General features: G+C 37.2%; 1 protein-coding gene across 4 annotated transcripts; it reads right to left on the reverse strand.

The window, feature by feature from the left end:
- Positions 1–1,222: 1,222 nt before the first annotated feature.
- Positions 1,223–19,891, reverse strand: arfip1 (ARF interacting protein 1). 4 transcript variants are annotated; one of them, XM_042484545.2, is made up of 10 exons: positions 19,614–19,891; positions 17,807–18,192; positions 12,464–12,565; positions 10,934–11,042; positions 10,289–10,390; positions 8,450–8,562; positions 8,031–8,252; positions 6,867–7,024; positions 4,330–4,504; positions 1,223–4,240 (listed from the first exon to the last, which is right to left on the reverse strand). In XM_042484545.2, exons 2-10 carry the CDS (start codon positions 18,188–18,190, stop codon positions 4,085–4,087), a joined length of 1,521 nt encoding a protein of 506 aa, XP_042340479.1. In that variant the 5' UTR covers positions 18,191–18,192; positions 19,614–19,891; the 3' UTR covers positions 1,223–4,084. The 4 variants fall into 4 exon arrangements, with proteins under 4 accessions (XP_042340479.1, XP_042340480.1, XP_042340482.1 ...); XM_042484546.2 differs by lacking the exon at positions 10,289–10,390; XM_042484548.2 differs by lacking the exon at positions 17,807–18,192 and having other exon boundaries at positions 19,614–19,890.
- Positions 19,892–20,768: the final 877 nt, after the last annotated feature.

Here is a 20,768-nt window from a genome sequence, read left to right on the forward strand (position 1 = left end):
TCACAGTTAAAAATCTACCATCATAAAAATTGATGTCAAACATTACAGAGTGTTAAACATAATGAACTAGATGAAAACATGAACTACATTAAAAAGTACAACTTTTCTTTTCAATATCTTTTTGCACAAATAGCTCAACAGACAAACTTCATTTAGACAAGATGCATTTTCCTCCAGTTATATAACACATCCTAAGAAAAGTATGTGCATCTCTCTTTTTTTGCACAAATCCCTAAACTACAAATAATTTGAAAATATAATTCAAAAATGGGAAAGTTTTTTCTCCTTCTCACTGAATGAAATGCACTTTAATAATGCATTTGCTTTTATAATTGCGGTTACTTTTTAGATATTTACCTCATACATTCATATGTTTGACCTGATCTTATAACTGCAGCGCTCCATTCCTGTCCTCTGTGAAACATTAATCTGCTGATGTGAGTCTGGTTAATGGAAATTTATTTGCTTTGCCCCATTTTACTGATGATGTATGTACAGACAAAACACATCGCTGAGTCTGTGATCAACATCCTCAAGGCTTTTCTGAGGATTAACTAGATCCTGCGAAATGTACAGTATACCCATGGGTGTGGTCGGTGTGATTATGAAAACCTAAAGAGGAACATAAAAGCACCTGGACTTAAGTAAACACAAGTCAAATCACATCCATATGTCAACAGAGTATAAACCACTGCCGTCTTTCTGAGAAGAAACAAGATAAACAGGATGAAAGCAGAAAAGATTTACCTGGAATGATTGTACATTCAAAGAGGGCATGTCATGAGCTTTTCTTGCCCCCTCAGTGATGTCTGCATCTTTTTTATGCTGTAGCCTTTTGTTAGTTTAACTTAAGGACTGAACCCTTACAGCTCAGATGAAAACATACTTTTTATTTTTTTACTTTGTTTTATTTTCAGATCTGACAATCATCCTAAACTTCGTCAACTTTTCAGCATAAAAAAACTTGTTTCAGCTTGAATACATAATACATTTTAGACTTTGCAAGACGTTTGGACAATTATGCAAACATTTCTGACTTTTCCCACCTTAAAACTTCTTCTCTCCAGCCATACTAGTTTTCTTACCTCTATCCTTATTTCTTTTCATTGTGCAGTGAAAATGACACTTATGACCAAATGTACTGTCAGTCTCCTTTGCTTCAGATTTTTCTGTTGGCCCCTGGTGGTGACCTTTCATACAAACTGCAACAAACACCTCTGGATGATAAAGAAAAGAAACGTTTATTCTCCCAAAGAGGTTACACAACATTCAGAATCCTTTTCTTAACTCAACATTTGTTAATGTTTCATTATTACAAAGGTAGAGATCCACTAGCACATACTAGTACTAGCACATCATTCTGTAGATCTTCAGGGGGGGAAAAAAAAACAAAGCCAAATGGCAGCATTGATCATAAACTACAAGGTAAAATAGAGAAAATTACAAATATATATCCATCTATTTCCAGGAAACAATAGATTGTTGTACAAGATTCACACTCTCAAACTGCTATGGTGAGCCATAGGAAAAGTACAAATCCACAAAGTGAGGACATGACAGTTGGTTACTTATACCAGCGTACAGTATGTCCTCTTTGAAAAATATACTTTGATATAACCCAATGAAATAAACTGTTAGCAGCTCAGACAAAGGATGCTGGTCTTTCAAATTTACAAAAAGTTTCTCAAGTTAATGGTATTTTGGTTTACATATCATACAGTTCTTACAAGTTTGTTGTAATTAGTCTCAAATGCATAAATGTGCATGTGCAATACAGATAAATATCTTTGAGAAGAGCAAGTCTTAAAATATATTTAGACTTTTTGAATGTTACTGGAGCATTTTTTTAAGCTATCATGTATGCGGAGTGTTTTAATGTGTACAGTTGTACAGACTCTAACTGTACTGTCTTCTAAGAGTGTGTGCATCTGTGTTTGGTCCATTCTCTTCCAAGAGTTGGTCCCGAAACAACTGGGAGTGAGCACGCCTGTTTTCAACAACAAGACCAGATATCAAAGCACGGAGAAGAAGAGAAGAAGAAATTCAAACATTCAAGGCACATTTAGTCACATAAGGCTGGTCCTTCATTTTCTCTGGAATATAAAGAGACATTTTGACCTATTCAGTCATATGCCATGAATTTAGAAAAAATAGGGAAATGCTAAAAAAAAAAAGAAAAAAAAAAGAAAGAAACAAAAAAAAAAAGAGAGGGCAATAGTGATTAAAAGTTGCATCACAAAATGTCGAACTTGTTGTGAAAAGTCATCAATATGAGTTTTAAACATGAATTTAAATGAATAGTTTGACATTTTGGGAAAGAATCTCATTTGTTTTCTTGCCGAGAGTTAAATGGGAAGATCAATACCATTATCATGTCTGTATCCTAAATATGAAGCTACAGCCTGCAGCCGCTTAGTATTAGTAAGACTGGAATCAGGAGAAACAGCTAACCTGTCTCTGTCCTGAGGCATGTAACCTCCCATAAAACCACGTGATTTTTTTTTTACACTTTGGTTTTTTATTAGTGAGGATTAGAGGTGCTTGTGCAGAATGTTTGGACAGAGCAAGGCTAGATGTAAAATAAAATAAAATTCAGTTGCCAAATTAATGTAAACACCCCCTCAATTGAGAACAACCGAGAAAGTCATCAAAAATTTCAGTTGACAGGTTGCCAGCTTGATGTCATATATGTAGAAACATGGCGGATTGAAGTAAATGTTCAATTGATGGAAATCAACATTTTATTCATAAATTGCAATGTCAATTTTTTGTAATATTAGGTATTGGGCTGTTAATGTTAGTTGCTGTCCACATAGAGTTAGATTAGATTAGTTATTTATCAGCATTATCAGGTAAAGGTACTAACTGGAACTAAATCACTTGGTAACATACAGCTTCACACTGGTTCACCAAACCTGAATGACATCATGAATCTTCACTGGGACGTTTAACATTGTGAGCAATTAAATATTACAAATCTTCTTCATAGTATCCAGGTTTTTCCACGATACGGGTTTAACGCTTAAGAACATACCGAAGTCGGAAGAAGGATTTCCCAACTTGGGCAATTGGGACCATCTAAGGAGCATTTGAAAGCAGTCAAGTCCTGCTCTGCTGTGCTGTGAATGCGTGACTCAGCCAGTTAATGCATTAAGGTTGGAGGTGGTTAGAATTAGGGCAATAAGTCATGTTAGGACCAGTACCAGCCAATCACAGCACATAAGGGCGGGGCTTGCCAAGAAAAGCAGCGGGATCCATAATAATGCACCCGATTTGGACAACATAAAACTTCTAAATGAGTCCAAGTGTATTTCCAGTTGGAATGTTTGTTAATGGTGACAAGAAGTAAACATGGACCCAATCTGTTGCCCTGGCAACAGAATAGCAATGAAACGGTCAATTATACAAACTCTCAGCAAGAAAGCAAATCTAGATATTCTCAATTTCCCTTATTCCCTACATGTCAAACTACTACTTTAATCAGAGTTTGCTAGTAAAAGCGACCACTTTGCATATGCATGATTCATAAATCTGAATGCCTTTCTCCCCGTCTGTCACAACAGGTATGAAAAAATCGAATCAAGAGAGAATTCATGTTCAGAGTCTTCTGAAGCTTCCTGATTTGACTTTCATAAAGCATTCATCCCCATCCCAGTCAGCTGAGCAGAGCAAAGTTAATCATGAGTAAAACAGCAGTCGTTTTGATCCCGGGGCTGCCCTAAAAGAGCTCAGTCCACCGAGCTGAGCTGGGATGCAACATTCATGTGCTGAATACAAAAGGCCATTTAGAGTCTTTGAACGTGTTTACTGCAGCCACTCCTGCTCGACAGATTTGTCAAACAGGTTAAAAGTGCATTTCCTATGATTTCAAATAACTGCAAGATGAAAAGGATGATTTAACAACAGTAAAAAGGATTGTAGAAGTTTTTTTTTTCATTTTGTGTTTTGAGTTAAAAGATTTACAGTTGTGAAAGTTTGAAAGGCAGTGACAGTAGAGTTGAAGGGAGGAAGGGAGATTCCTGTAGTTTCTGTAGAATTTGACATTTCCTGTCAAACTGAGCCACTGTGGCTTCAAACGGAGTGATTAGTGCTCTTCCAGCCAGGATGGACTGTCCCCACCTGGCATTTTCAACTTGATGTGGAACTGCTTGAGTGTCTGTTCCAGCTGCTGTTGGTTTCCAGCGTAGTACGCAGCGATGGCATTGTGGAACAGGATGAGCTGGTTGTGCAATACCTTCACCTGAGGAAATAAAGAGATGGTGAGCAATGCTGAGGTGAAAGTCAATATGTTGATGCAGGTTTGTCAAGGAGAACTCGTCTCTAACCGACCTTGTTCTCTTCCAGGAACTTCAGCTTGACGGAGACGTCGTTTCGCATCCTCTCGTACTTCTCACGGTGGATCTGGAACTGCTGCTGGGACTGCTCTATCTTCGGCATGGTTGTGGCATCACGTGGCCCCAGATTCAACTCCTCCAAATCCGTACGGTATGCGTCGTACTCAACCCTGGAAGTATGGTATTATTTAAACAGCGTTAAAAATATATAATGTATATGTATAAAATATATGCAAAAAAACAAAACAAATCACTATGGGAACAAGACTGTTAGAAAGCAACATGAGACAAAAGTCTTTCCTGGTTGCATTAACTGACTTGTCTCAGTCGCAAAGTAATTTTTTTAACAGCGATAGAAAAATCTGAAAGACATTTGTCACTTTGACAGATTAATACACTAACAGCAATCTACTGTCAGTGTGGGGCTGACCTTCCGACCGTCCCAAGAGTTAAAAGAAAACATGGGGAAGCAGCGTTTTATCATGCAGCACAAACCTGTAACAACCTCCCAGATGATGTTAGACGAGCCCCGACTCTGACCACTTTCAAGTCAAAGCTAAAAACGTTCCTTTTTCACACTGCCTACTATATTTAAACTTGATTTTTTTAAACAATTAAACTTAATCTTTTAATCTCAGCACCTCTTGTCTGCACTTTTCCTATTTTTGATGTGGATTTTTTAAAATTACATATCATTTAGTAATTCATATAATCTTATTTATCTTTTCTCTTTACTCCTTTATTTATTTTTATCAAATACATTTATTGTATTACACTGTAAAGCACTTTGAATTGCCCTGTTTTATGAAATGTGTTATACAAATAAGTCTGCCTTCCCTTGCCTCCTCTAACGTAAGTAATTCACACCTATCCAGTTGGTAGAGTTTCCATATTTTTTGTCTAGTCTTGTCTTTGATCTCACATGCATGACCTCGCTGTCTAGCTGTCTACAGCCATCGTATTGATGGGCCAAATCGCTGCAATCCCTTGCAAAGTGTCACAGAGTATCAGCAGCAAATTTTCTCTTGCATGGTCGCTGTCTCGGTTCATCTTTTTACTCCATGCCGACCGTGGCATAGTGCTGTCGGAGCGCTCCAGCACTTTTTTTTGTGAAGATAAAATATTCTTACTTTGAATAATCTGGTAGAAATTCATACTTGTTTTTTAAGAAGCTTGAAGATCCAATTATCACTAAAGCACAAGTCTTGCAAGAGAATAAATAAAAAACAAATAAAATGGGTAAAGTTGTCATCTTGACATTAAGAGTGATTCATGAAATCAACGTAGGCAGTGAGCATCATGGGAGAATACATTCCAACTTAAAAATTGCCGATGGGTGCTGATAGTAGCCTTGAGTGGCACACCGAGTTCAATTTTTTCTCAGTCAATAGCTGCTGCAAGAGGCAGCAAAACATCCTTTTATCTTATAGTTATAGATGACTAATGTAAGTAAACTTGTCACCATAGAAACAGTGGTTACATAACCTTCAAAACAAGCCACAGTTAATTCACAGATGCTCTATGGAACTTAAATAGCACTCGCCTGGGCTTATAAATACATAATCTATAAGCTTGTACTATATATAATGTATTAAAACTAGATGCTATTGAATATGAAAATTAAAATGATGTGTAATACTAATATATTATGACAATTTTTACAAGCCTGTCCGTCAAATGGAGAGACGAAAAGAAAGTCTGGTGTAACCTCTGGCCTGCACACCATGTCTAATTTGATGTTTTTAAGGTGCACTGTAGAGTTTCTGACCTCTAGAAGAGCTACTGAGTGTTTTTAATATTCACTTTGTTTGCTTAGAGACACGAGAATGCACATGCAAGCAGATTATGCGATAAACAGTCCAGCCAATGGTTTCACACTATTCCACTGATTTGAAAATGGCAGTTGTGCTTCAAGAAATGAAGCAAAGAGCCAACGTAGGCAGAAAAGAAATAGACCGATTTGAAAATATTTCACAAACGGAGAAAATGCTTTCAGTGTGTTTATGAGACCTCAAGGTTACACTCAAATGCCTTTCATTGAGTAGCTAGCTGTTTGTTTATAAGAAAACTACACAAAACTCCTTTCATATGCATTCATACATACAGTGTGTATACTTGCAAAATTTTTGGAAAGGTTGCATTTTTCATGTAATTGCCAGAATGTGACTGCGCGTGTTAATGTGTTAACAGAAAGTGGGCGCTTTAATGGTGACGAAACAGAAAGAAACAGAAAGTGGGTTTTTGCCGTAAATGCTGCTACTAAAGCCGTTCTGGTTACTTCAAATGTTAAGGTTTCCTCTTGCAGAAGAAAACAAAATCCACATTTAATTCATCACAAATAAGACTTTTGGTAGCGACTGAATTCTTAAATTTTTTAAGGCAAGGACAGTGAAGTTTCTGTGCAGGTTTTTTGAACTGACAAAGGTAAAAAGTTATTGATCTCAAAGAGATCCAGCCAGGACTGAAACATTTTCTCCAAACAGTTAGATAGTCATTGTGGTTTGGAGACACACATGGCCATGTCTTACTTACCTTGCAATTTCATACTGTTTGATATTAATCATGGTGTCTTCAATTGTTTTATCCACAAGTGTGTTCACACTGGAGATGAAAAAGTTGATGGCACCCAGCAGCGTCTCTCCATTTTTGGACAAAAGCTTTTGGGTGTCAGCGTTGTAACCAAACTCCTCCTAAAGAAAAGAGTAAAAAAAAATGTAATCAATTTAATCAAATTTTATCCTCGCTGAATTTAGCTAATTTGGCACCGTGATCCACCGTGACTGAACTAACTGTGGTTGGCAACATGAGAAAATACATATTCCAAATAGATATATATACACAGAAGTAATAGTGATTATTAAAACTATAAGAACAAATTTCTATGATTTACAGTAATCACTGCACTGTTAGGAATGCACTTACTCAAATATAAGAGAGGCTGCACTGTGTTTGATACATGAGGCAATTAAGATAAATCCTGCAACACAATTGGAGGACTCGGAGGAAGTAGAGAAAAACCCTAACATTAATTATGCATGACACTTTACTGCAATCCAAGCCAATAACTTGTGATGCTTCAATAAAATGAAAATAAAAATAAGCTGAGGGATAACAATCTCTGAAAACACCTTTGCCCAGTAGATGACCCAAACGTGAATTCAAATACATATGTGATGCACCGATTAATGCACCGGTAGAATGACAATTTTCCTGATAGCTGACATCAATGTTTCTTGTGATTTATTTTGTTGTGTTTTTTTCACCTTTTTGTACCAGGGAAAGAAGAAATCTTCATTATGGAAAAGAAACAGAACTATTTTAAACTCCTTCAGCCCTTCATTACACTACCATTGAATGAGCACAAATTCAGCCATACAAATATATGAAACAACCTTTAAAATAGCCTTTTCTCACATGAAAAACTTATTTTAACTGTGTCAAAATCCTTTTTACTAGGTATAACATATCATGATTCCCTCTCAAATATCTATTTTATATTGCTGTTAATTCTTTGAAGTTTCTCACCAAAGTCTAAGTTTTACAAGATTACATTTGAACACATCATGACAATGTTAAAAAAATAAATCTGTGCATCCCGAATACTGTATCCTGCATAAGTTTGTGAGTCTTTGCCACGGCACTAATTATCCTGTTTATCCTACACGATCTGATTGATTTTTAAGCATCTGGACTCACATGCAGTTCTGGCGACTTGAGACTGAGGTCGGCGAAGGCGTCGCCCAGCTGCCTCTGCGTCTGCATTATCTGGGACAGCTGACTGGCCAGCGTCTGAGCCAGCTTGATGACATTCTGGTACTTTCTCTTGTTGTCGCGGAGGACTTCGATTTGAGCTTCCAGCTCCAGGTCCACAGTCCTTGATCCCCGTCCCAGCTTCTCTGACAGGATCTGCCTGGTACACTGCAGAGGACAGCAGCATTTTAAAATATTAAGGAGAACAACAGACGATATCAATCATTTGGATTTGTCAGTTTTGGGTATCGTTTTTCAGCCAACATCCTAATAAACGGAGAGAGGATAAAGACTGAGACTAAGGCTGAGAGAAGAAGCACAATAGAGGAGGGATGTATAAAAAAATCAAGGACAGAGAGGATTACTTTGTATGTGTTGATGCTCCACTTTCTCACTAGGTCCAATTTTTCCATCGCTGGGCTCTTTAAGTCATCTGAAAGGACCACCGCTCCACTCTTTGGCTGCGCATTCATCCCGCCTGGACAATTAAAAGTCATTCACTTAGTGGCTGATTAAGTTATTGGGTTTGCAGGGGAGAGAGCTGTGGTGAAAATGAAGGCAGTTATAATCATCGGAAAGTGTAATGAGATTGTCATGTTAACACTGAAACTTAAACAAAAAAAAAACAAATACTAAATTTAAGGCATTAGAGGACACTGATGACATCTAGAAATATTCAAATCACATTGAAAATTAAAATGTGATTAGCCATGACTTACCATTTCATAATGCTAACAGTCACAGTAAAAGTGATGAAAAGTGTTTTATTTTGCATAGAGGGGAGATGCTGAAAGATATTGAGCCCCGAAACTCACAAAATAAAAAAGGTTATCAGACAAGTTAAAAGAAAAGCTGAATACATCAATAAAAAATTAAAATGAGTTAAAAAGAAATATTTTCTCAGCAGTTAAAACGATTTACACAACCAAAGAGTTTACACAGTGATGCTAAAAATGTGCAGCATATAGATGATTCAAATTGTGTGCACAGACTGCTGTAGTAATCTGTAAAGCACTTTGTGTTACTTTTTTGTATGAAAAGTGCTTTATAAATAAAGTTTGATTTGATTTGATTTAGTTTTATGGAGAGCGTTAGCTTCACTTAGCTAAGATTAGCTCATCAGCTGGTGGTCAGTGCGTTTACTACTGAGCCCCTAAAGTCCCGTAAGGTGATATTTCTTTAGATAATAACATATATATTATAAATATCACCATTCTCTAGGGACTTTGTAGAAAATAAAAACTATATGTATTTTCAATATGTTTTATTTTGTTTTTTTATCACTGATTATTGCTAAAGGAAATACATATATGCATTTTTATTTCAACCAATTAAGTACAGGTTATGCACATTATTTTAAACTCCATTTAATTAATTAAAGGTCCAGTGTGTTGGATTTAGGGGGATCTACTAACAGAAATGGTATATAAAATGACTTTGTTGTCATCAGTTTATAGTAAACTGAAAATAAGAATCATTGTGTTTTCTGTACCTTGAAATGAGTTGTCTATAAGTACAATCAGAGTGAGTCCTCTTCCACAGAGTCCTCCTCACAGTTTCCACAACAGCCTTGAGTGGACAAACCAAACACTAGCTCTACGTGGGGCCATTCACGTTTTTAGTTTTTCTGCACACTTGGCACAAGTTTCAGCTCTGAAATCTCACTGAGATGCCACTAAATCCTACACACTAAACCTTTACCTCAAAAATGATATATTAATGTATTCTGTTACATTTCTGACTTGTCTGACAGCCATTTACTACTTTCTGTCACTTTCGGGACTCCACAGACAGAAACTACGGGAGACTACAGGTGCAAACTTTTGCCAGGACAAAGGTTACAAGCAGGAAAACCCACTGAGATTAAACATGAAAGCAGTTTTCTTTTCAAGCCAAGCAAATGCTTTAGGCATCAAGAGGTTGCATCAGATCTAAATTGTTGTAAAATGACTCTAGGGGTGTGTGAATGGATCATTAGCCACTGCAAAGCAGAAAACTACTTCAATTAGCCCAGACTTATGCAAAGGCAAAGAGCCAATAAACAGGAGAAGAAGAAAGGTTTGATTCTGAGTGCAGCGCAGCCTGTGGGAACAAGGAGCAGGTAAGAAACCGATGAAAACCAAGAAAGGCACAACAGGGTTAATTCAGTGTGCAAATGGTGACGACTCAGTATCATTTGATTAATACTCCATCGCTGCTGGTACCTGTCTCAGCCTGACTATCGCTGGAAGAGCGCGCCAGGCGGCTAGCAACAGCCGAGCTGGGAGCTACAGGTGCCACGGGTGATGTGGGCAGGCTTGCTGACCCTGAGAGATATTCAGAGTTATGATTCATTAGTATGTCACCATCCAGCCTATACATGTTTAAAGGGGGGTTATCTAACTGATGATTTCCTGTGCGTGTTTTTCTTATCTCTCTGTGCCGCGGGACAAATATGTTAAAGAACAAAATCCTATCTCAACCAATGTAAATAACATGGAAAATAGCCATGGCAACAACTTGGTACACGGGCTACAACAGCTCACCACTCTACAGGGAGTTTCTATTTGCATTTTTAATAAGTAGGGCACGATGATGAAAAGGAGGAGGGTTACAATGTGGAGATCAGAGGAAACTCATTCAATTCAATTGGATGTCCACCTTTACAAATTCAAATGTTTGCCTTTCAAATCTCACAGAGGTTAAAACCCCAACACGCAGTGCTGTGAATACATGGAGAGAAAGACTGTTTTTGGTTGCTGCAAAGCAATAAAATAATGTAACAAGGCTCGATAACTTTTTAATGAGCAAGCGTTTAGTACATAGACACAAGAAGAGTAACAATAAAAAAGGAGAGTGAAATGTTTTACCTTTGTACGGTCCTGATTCAATGATGCCCTCTGTTGTTGAACCAAAGTTACTGGCCGTGACACAGGAGTCTGAAAGGTTTAGGGCCCCGGGGCCAATGGGATAAGATTCCTGTGAAAAAAATCCAACAGAGATTATATTTATAGGTAAACAATTATCTTCGTTATCAACTCATCTGCAGACTGTTTCCTAGATTAATATTTCAGTCTATAAAATGTAAAAAAACAAAACAAAACAGCGCTCAGGTGAGGACGGAACCATACACAGCAGGCATCCTAGATATAAAGCATCGAAAGAATACAAATATAATGACGCAAAACACCAAACGAGTGAATCTGCAGTTAGCTTTTACTTTCTTTGGCGAGCGTGTTAACAGTTAGTGACAATTCGGCATTGTACACCTTCAACATTTTTAGGCGCTTTGCATGCTGCTGGCTGTGGCATCGTCCCTGCCAGACTGTCAGTGCGACTGTGAGCTATTAGAGGTTAAGAGCGAGCCATCTGGAAGCTCTGCCAGCTCAGTCAGATGAATGAGAAAGAGAGGGCACCCTGAGGACTCCATCGAAATGACTTTACTGCGGGAGGATCTCACCTTGACTGTCTCAGTATGTCTCTGCTACACAGAATTAAACCTGTTTTGTAGAGCTGCAAAGTTGAATTTTCCTTTACAAATTGGTGAACAAAGTTAATCTGCAACTGTTTTGACGATCAGTTAATTGTTTCAGTTCATTTCCAAGAAAAATATGCATTAGCTGGTTTCAGCTTCTTCTTTTTTGACATTTATGATATTAAGATGAATATCTTTGAGTTTTGGACTGTTGGTAGAAATAAAAGAAGCAATTTCATTCACTGTTTTCTGATATGTTTCATAGACAAATAATAATGAAATGAAATAATAATAGCTATTTGAACATAAGACTATTGCTAGTTGCATCCCTAGTATTTTGCAAATAATACTTTCTCATATTCGCTTGCACTTTTAATTTTTTGCAGTACATTTTTTAATATTTTATGTTGAAACAATTTAATGAAACATTATACTTGATGCAGCAATGTAAGATAGACAGAGTACTGTTGTTTAAAACCCAATCTTTTAACTGAAGGACTTTAAAGACCTAGTCAAGGTTTTGTTTGGAAAGCCCATGGACTCACAGTCTGATATATAGATTGGACAATATATGTCTTTTATATCAATATCGCAATATAAGATTACATATCGTCTATGATTTTTGATATTGTAGCATCATAACTGTTGCCTTCTTCTGGTTTTAAAGGTTAAGAGTGTTCTGCTCTATTATTTGCCTTTACCCACTTAGTCATTATATCCACATTACTGATGATCATTTATCAAAAATCTTGTTGTGTAAATATTTTTTGGAAGCACCAATAGTCACCCCTACAACATTATCACAATATCAGGGTATTTGGTTAAAAACACTGACGTCTGTTTTCCTCCATTTCACCGAGCCCTATGAGATAACTGTATAGTTTTGAGAGATGCTGTTGTCAAAAGTCTCAGAATAAGCCCTTACCCTCTGAAAAACCGTCTCAGGGCTCTGATCCAGGTCTCCATTGCTGGTGACTGGGATCTCAGCGGCTGAGCTTCTATGAGACTCCTCTGTCATTGTGCTTTCCTGTAATGAGGAGGGTGAAATGAAGCAGGTTAGTCTTCAAAGCGTTCCCCAAAAACTTCAAAGAAAGACACATCCATTAAGAAAAGAGGACACAGGAGCCACGAGTGAGACACATTAGCTGTGGGCTGCCATCTTGTGGGCACAATCATGGTGGACTCTGTGGACAATGAGAGTGAGACACCAGGATGAACATATATATTGGTGATAAATCTGAATGTTTAAAATGAACAAATGGAAACTACTGATAACTGAGTATCTTAACCATATGGTAGCATACAGCGTATAGATTAAAGAAAACATTCTGACTTCACCTAAAGGTCCAACCCTTGAACATTTTTGCAATCAATATACCTGTATTCTGCTAAATCCACCCTCTTTCTACAATTTCTGTCATCATCTCTCTAGGACAGCATGGAGAACTCAGTGAGCTATAAGTCAGTGCGGTCGCAGTGCTGCAGCCTTTGCCAGGATAGCTGAAGCTCTTGTGCAACAACTTACATACATATTCAACACTCCCCTATTTTACAATGCAGTTTCTCTGTAGTTACTGAACATGGCAGGATATAACATGTTACCAGGAGCATCACATTATTCGTGGTTGGAGTAATGTACACACAGCATCTTAAATGATGCGTCATAAAGGTTTAGTGCATCATGGCTCCACCCATGAAGCTGTATGCAAACAAGGAAATCGACAAGTTATCTCTAACAGTTGCTGCTATAGCAATGCACTGAATCAACAATATCTGGTTTCTCGTTGCCACGTTCATTTCAGAGTTTCCTAGCAAATACAAGGCCTTGTGTTTTACAGTGACATCACTTATGTCAGCCCACATATAAACTGTGTGTATCATGCTTTAAAACAGGTCATTTTGTGGTCTAACTGGGAAAATCCTGCAATTCAGGAACACGCATGGAACAAAACTCTCCTTGACTTTGAATATAGTTAACCACCATGAGGAAAGACCTGTTATAAACATTATGAAAACATAAGTTATGGTGCCTCTTCTGCCTGTGGATCGAAATGACACATTGGTTTGCTTAGCTACACATTTACATGTTGGCTTGTAGTAAGCCACAGGGTGGAGACAACAGTTTCTGGCAGCATCAGTTTTGTTTGGCTTATAATAAACTGGCTGTGTGTCGTTGCAGGCTGAAGATACAGCTGTGTTAGTTTTAGGACAATTTGCGGCTAATCACTGTGGACTTAGGAACGAGGACACTGACCTAACCACTATAAAGCCTTCCATGCGAGCTCTGTGAGGTCTGACAGGGTAAAGCTGGTTAATGTGGATTAGTGGCACTTCCTGGTAAAGCAGGTAACGCGAAACAAATGTGTTATAAATTAACAAATCTTTGAGAATGAGATGTTTCAAAACACCAATACTATTATCTAATCATGACAGTAAATGTAATACTCTCTGTTGGAGATAGCTTAATAAAAGACTTTACCACATTTTCCGGGAATGACCTGAATTACAAGTTTACTGAGAGAGTAAAGAAGGAAATGAATGAAATCCTGAACAGACCATTTAAATAGGGGTGGGAATCACCAGAGGCTCCACAATGTGATATTATTACGTATTGTCACTGAAGTCACAATACAATTGCAAATTTTAAATCTGTTGTAATATGCTGAGTATAGTGGAAAAAAATATTGAGATTATGTTTTTTCGACTAAAAAAAAAATAATGTCCCCAAAGCCAAAGTGTATTAACATTTGCTTAATCTAACAAGATTCAGTCAGACACAAGTTTAGTCTATTCACCTAACTTTGGTCATTATTGCAGCAAAATCGTAACTATTTATCTTTTTTAAATTATTAGGGCACCAAAAGATTACCTTGTACTTGTAATATTAATTATAAATAAATGTAAATTCATTAATAATAAACCAAGTCCATACTTGACATCTGTGTATTGATACAATATAAACATACAAACATATCGCTCCCTACCCATACATTTGAACCGGATCAGTCGATTTAAGGTAATGTATCTTTCAGGTGGTTAGAGAAAAACAAATGATATATGCTCTTAAGCTAAAAGCCCATACATTTATTACAATAAATTGGAAATGTAGAAAAGCCAATCATGTTATTAGCATTTAAATGGATAATTTGGAGGGGATGATGAATTTATAACCTGCCTTATATCTCTTTACTGTTATATATTTTTTTATATATATAACGATGTGAATTGTAAATGGAAAGTTGTGAGAGACAAGGAACTTGTAATAATAAATGTTCCAAAATCAATAACAAATCTGAAGTTACAGCTTTAAACAAGGTCCTTTAAATACAGGCCGACCTTAACCAGAATCTAAATAATGCAAATAGCTACCAGATCAGCAGGTAACCAGATCTAGGTCTCGTCTAAACTGACCAACTGGTTCCACTGTGTGAGCAAAAATGTGGGTTTAATCGTAGGTTTATGTCAATAACACATTTGATGTCAATGCCTGGTTTAGAAGAACATTTTAAAGTTTAAAGTTTAAAGAGGTTTGCTCTCTCTAAAATGAAGTAGTATATGACCATAAAATGTCAGGCAGTGATAAGCCTGTGAGGAGATTTAGTGACCTCTGAGACAGCCCTTTTATTATAATATATATTTTTAAGATAAAAAGCACAATTTAATTAAACAATAAAGTATATAGTAGTTTGACAGCTTCTTAAAAATAGTTTAACTTAGGTCTTAATTAAGTCATTAAAAAGATGGGTCATGTATTACAACATTAGGATATAGTGTCATCTGATACTGCACATGTGTTTATAAAGGGTTACGCCTGGTCGGGAGAAGAAGGCTTTATGTAAAGAGATTGGTGTGTTATACGGTTTTTGGCCCTCTGGAAGTCAAATCTTGTCTTTTTTTAAAGCAGGAACTAAAAATTACAGCTATGTCCACTTGGAAAATGACATCAAATTGATCTAGGTAAAGATTTAATGTTGGCATGTGTGAAAAGACTTAACTTTGAGTGCTGTGTCATGTGACAGACACATAAATACTTAAAGGCCATATGACGCCTGCATGCAGGCAGATCGGCACAGACATGCACTGGTAGGCTTGTCTAGCAACTTACTGCAGATAAGACAGACTCCTGCCTGATAATCCTCTCTGCCATCAAGTTTGAACAGGCTTTCTTCAGATGTGCGTCTCCGATTACATGCATTTCAAAAAAAAGGATGTAAATTCAGACCAGTTGTAACAAAATTTGCCAACCAGCACTGTTTTTTTTCTTTTAATTTAGCTGCAGTTGTTGCAGAATCACCCATACATCTCTATTCAAGATTCCTTCTTTATGGCAAAATCTAATGGAACTGATTCGTGGTTTTAGGGATGATCCGGAGTCATAGAGCCAAAATGATCCAACCCAACATCTGCAAACACTCTGCAAGGAAGCTTACTCATAGTGTCAGCGTATACTGGAGCACTCAGAGTGACGAAGCGGCTGCAAATTAACCCGCGGTATGAAAAAGCAAGGTATTGCGAGTCATCTTGTGTTGTTCCCTACAGTTCAGTATCCTGGATACTGGAGGCTAACATGACGTGGGAGGAAGAGATAACAACAATAAACTAATTGTCCAATTAGCTGCGTCAGCTGAAGAGGAAGGAATCATGGCTCGCCTCTCAAACTGCAGAACGTGACACAACCATGTTGCACAATGTCTAGTTTAAGCTGCAAATACAAAGGAAAATGCATGTTAAAGGAAGTTCAGAAAATTCCGGTTTACAACTGCAATGCATTTAAGGTTTAACAAAAAAAGAGGGTTCACAAAAGAAAGAGGACTTTTGATTCTGACGTGTCACACTGGCACTGAGCCTGACACAGATGCACAACCCGAGGAGTCACACATTCCAGCGACACAAGAAAATGTGGGACTGCCTGAGAATGTGCAGTCAGGAGTCCAAATCCACCTCACTTACCCAGCCATGTGACTGACAGCATGCAGAGTACAAGAGCGCTATGTGCGCCCAGTTTCAAACAGGGAAACGCTGTGAGGAAATGGTATCATTAACACATCGGGTACACGTTCACTTGCACACACGGAGTCAGTGTGGAACAAAAGAAGGCAAAAAGATGGAGAAGTGCATACTTACCAGTGGTGGATTGTAACTAAGTGCATTTACTCAAACATTGTACTTAAGGAAGAATTTGAGGTACTACGACTTTATTTTCGTGGCACTTTATGCTTTTACCCGACTGCATTTCAGAGGGAAATACTGTACTTTTTACCACACAATATTTATCTAATAGCTTTAGTTACTGCAGAAATTCATATTTTTGTATAAAACAACGCAAGAGTTTATAAAATTACGTTTTGTTTTAAATTAAACTGCATAATAGTTTGTACAAGTACAGCTGCAACGATTAGTTGATTAATCAATCAGTCAATTAACAGAAAATTAATTGCGAACTATTTTCATTAACATTTCTTTCTTTTTTAAGTGTGACTTTTTTGAGTGTTATTTTCCATTTTGTTTATAATTTTGAGTTCTTTGGATGTTTCTTCTCTGTTCTTGGATGGTTATTTTTTAGGTGTTTCTAAAAATATATATTTATTCAATTATTTTAATACTTTTATCTTAAATAATTTTAAAAATGAGTCTTTTGGGTGTGTTTATTAATTGCATTAATTTTTCTGCATTGGATACTTTTACTTTTCATACTTAAAGTGCATATTCCTGATCATACTTACTTTCACTCAAGTACCATTTTAGTACTTTACCACAGAAAAGGATCTGAATACCTCTTTCACCACTGATACTTAATGACACTTCATAATAACAAACATATGCATGATAATAAGCAGCAAAGATAAATCTGTCTCAACAATCACTTTGAGAGAAGCCAGCAGTAATACAAAGCAGAAGAAATGTATGAAGTCTTGATCATACCCAAACACACACGCACAAGTAAAAGAGAGAAAGCCACCAACTGCACCATCAACACAGAGCAACAGCTACGCCCGACTATATCTTCCACAAACCTCCAGCGAAGCAGAATCTGAAACACATCTACCAGCGAGAAACAAACACAAGGTCTTGACAGCTATAACTCAAGTTCATGTTGCTGATTATATCAGATAAAGCGTCACAACTAAATTCAATCGAATAATACATTGATTATGTAGGAGAGGCCACCACCATCACAGCAAGTAAAGATTGAAACAGCAACATGAACAAGAGCACAGTAAGAAAGTGCTAGAGGAGGCTGATTGTCCAAAGTGAAGTTAAATATCACCTTTGTTTCAGTGTGAGAATCCCCACTTTCCTCTGGCGTTTCAGCTGTTTCAACACGATGATTTGTCTCACATCTCCCGTTTTCTACACTGTCAGACACGCGTGCGGCATCACTGTCACTGCATGCCACCGCACTCTCTCTCTGAATGCCCTCATCCTCCTTCTGAACATCTCTGTCAACATGTTCTGCATTTTCTTCGGCGCTGTCAATATCAATGTCGTACAGCACATCAGCTGTGTCATCTCCTCCACTACTGTTGTCTACACTCTCCTGTTCTACTTCCTCACTCAAGCTCTCCTTCGCTTTGCCAGCCTCCTCACAATCCATCTGAGAGTCCTCGGCTGAGGTCTTCCCCGTTTCAGCCTCAAGACTAACTTCAGACATACCTGAAAACAGACAGATAGAAGGGTATAAAATGGTCCTACCAAGCTAGTGGACTGCATAGTGCACTTATACATTACAATAAAGAATTGCAATGCCAACCTAAACCAGTTTGTGCCTGAGTGTGAACAAATGATCATTACATTCAGGTCACTGAATCCTGACAGTATTTGGAAGAAGCCAGAAAGTGGTTCAATAACATATACTGCTGTTTATAGGGCATTTCTAAAATCCTTTAAGACTTTTCTAAGCAGCTGGATGAAAATTTGTTCTGGCACTGCTGAATAGAAGTATTGTTTTATGTTCCTATACCATGTGGAAACTATTTTTTAAGGTGGTAGCTGGAAATGATCTCTGTGCTCATCTTGTACAACACATTTTGCACAATGCATTATTGTGAGTGACAGTATGTAGGATACATTTACTTAATTGTTCCCAAGTTACTGATTTCTTTACACACTGTGTTTATTATCTATACCACAGACGCATTCATACGGAAAACACAGCCGGACACAGCCTCATAAAACATCCATACAAGAAAATAGATAGGTAAATTTAATTTTGACATGTCCTATATATCAAGTCAAGAGAAAAGACATTTCCAGCTAACACCACTGATTGATTTATCACTTGGTTAAGACTCTGTTCTCTACAAATATAGAGCTTTGTGAACTGTATCATGTTCTGTTGACCACATCTGATGAGCTTTCGTTAATAAGATGACTTATATATAAAGCCAAAAAGTCTCAGCAGTCACTTGAAACACTAAAGCAATCCTTGCCTTGGATGCAAATAAACAGATGTAAGTTATGCGCTGGCAAGGTAATGCTAAGGTGTGCATGCCCAGGTTTCCAGCTCCCTGCAGAAAAATATTACCTACATTTTAACTACTCAGTTAGATTTGGTACTTTTGTGACATTTAGCTGCAAAGAAAACGGGGTGAATGATAAAACGTGTACGACTGACAGTCACACATCACATTTACTGTCACAATGTATGCCCCTTTTCTCTCTTAAACGTCACCGGAGCTGGCTCTCACGTTTAGCAAGGTTAGGGCAATTACCTGTTGCAGTGCAGTCACGTGATTAGAAAGGGTGTCCAAAAGTACTAATACTTTAAATGCTAGTAACGTCAAAACTTACAATGAAATGTTATATTACATGATCAATATTTCTACAAACAATTCTGTAGTTTTTCCTCTCAGTCAGTTAGCTTAAAGCTACCCACTAATGTGAGGTAACGTGGATGTATCAGAACCGTTGACGTGTTGTTTGCTAACGTTAACCTAGCTAACCAGTAGCTAACAAACCTTTGATAAACTTCAATAAAAGCACTTTAAACGGTTCACGTTATCTTATTATTTCGCCAGATATGCAACTGAACGCCATGAGAGAAACGCGATGCTCAAAACTTTGGTTAACATTACCTGTCTGCGGTCGTGGCTAACTATTTAGCTGCGAACTGTTAGCCGTTGTTGTAGTTGATTGAAATCCTTGATGCCGCGTCGCACTGGACGTCTTTATGTAACGCAGTGCGCCTGCTTTTAATGCAAACGTTGCATAGATACACTGCTAATTTGTCATCGATGGTTCCCGACTCTCTTTAGACACACCAGACTAGCTGTTTGAACCCCGGAAAGACTGATCCACCGTGCGGGCCCTCGGCTGTCATCGGGAGCAGACCACATCATTTGCTGCATGCGCTCTCCCCCTGCTGCTGAAATGTGCTGACTACAGTTTGTGACCAGGTCTAAGGGACTGTTCTCTATTTATCAGAGGAGGAGTTGTCGGGATGTGATTTCATTTTTTTTTTTTTTGCTTGTTATTTTGTCTGTTTGTTTGTTTGTTTGTTTTATCCTCTCTGAAGCAACAAATGTTTTTCCCTGAGCCTCCCTGAGTGACTTCTGAAAACCCATTTTTCTAAATTTGCATTTATGTGATGCTGTCTATTTTGATTAATCAATCGTAGTTTGTCTTATTTATCTTTTATTTATTATTCATTTATTTTTACAGTTTTATTTTTCTTTAATTTATCTTTTAATTTACTTTTATACTGTCTCGATAATGTTTTATTATTAGTACTATTATTTCTATTTGCTGCTAGTATTCGTTGAATTGTGTTTACTGAAATTAGTACAGGTCAATAAAATAAAGGCATTTAAACTTAAAGACGAGAATGCAAACCTTCTTGTTAAAACAATGTTTTTCCACATTATTTGTTGCTATTACAATATAGCCTATTTATTTATCTTGGTATAACAGCATTTGCGGTAGTAATAACATGCGTATTATTTCCAGGTCAGGAAAAAAAAAGTTCAGTATCAGGTGGTCTTATAACATGAAAAGTTTCTTGTTATAACAGGATTTTCACATTATTACAAGATACTGTTGTGCTATAACAAGATATTTTTAAGCTAAAACAAGATATTTTCATGTTAACAGGAAACTTTTCTTGCTATTACAATATTTATCTTGATATAACAGGAACCGTTTTCTGTAGTAACAACATGATCCCACATCACTTAGGCCTAATACATCGAAAAACTTCACATAATAAATAATAACAAGATTATAACAAGATA

Source organism: Plectropomus leopardus, chromosome 3 (genome assembly GCF_026936395.1).
Source record: "Plectropomus leopardus strain MGB_pleo_1.0 chromosome 3, ASM2693639v1, whole genome shotgun sequence".
In the NCBI taxonomy this organism is placed as follows: Eukaryota; Metazoa; Chordata; class Actinopteri; order Perciformes; family Serranidae; genus Plectropomus; species Plectropomus leopardus.

Coding starts and splice junctions, on each gene's coding strand:
- arfip1 (XM_042484545.2), bottom strand. CDS start 18,190: ATGTCTGAAGTTAGTCTTGAGGCTGAAACGGGGAAGACCTCAGCCGAG. Junction 12,566..17,806: donor ATTCTCACACTGAAACAAAG/GTGATATTTAAC, acceptor TCCTCATTACAG/GAAAGCACAATGACAGAGGA. Junction 11,043..12,463: donor CTGAGACGGTTTTTCAGAGG/GTAAGGGCTTAT, acceptor TTTTTTTCACAG/GAATCTTATCCCATTGGCCC.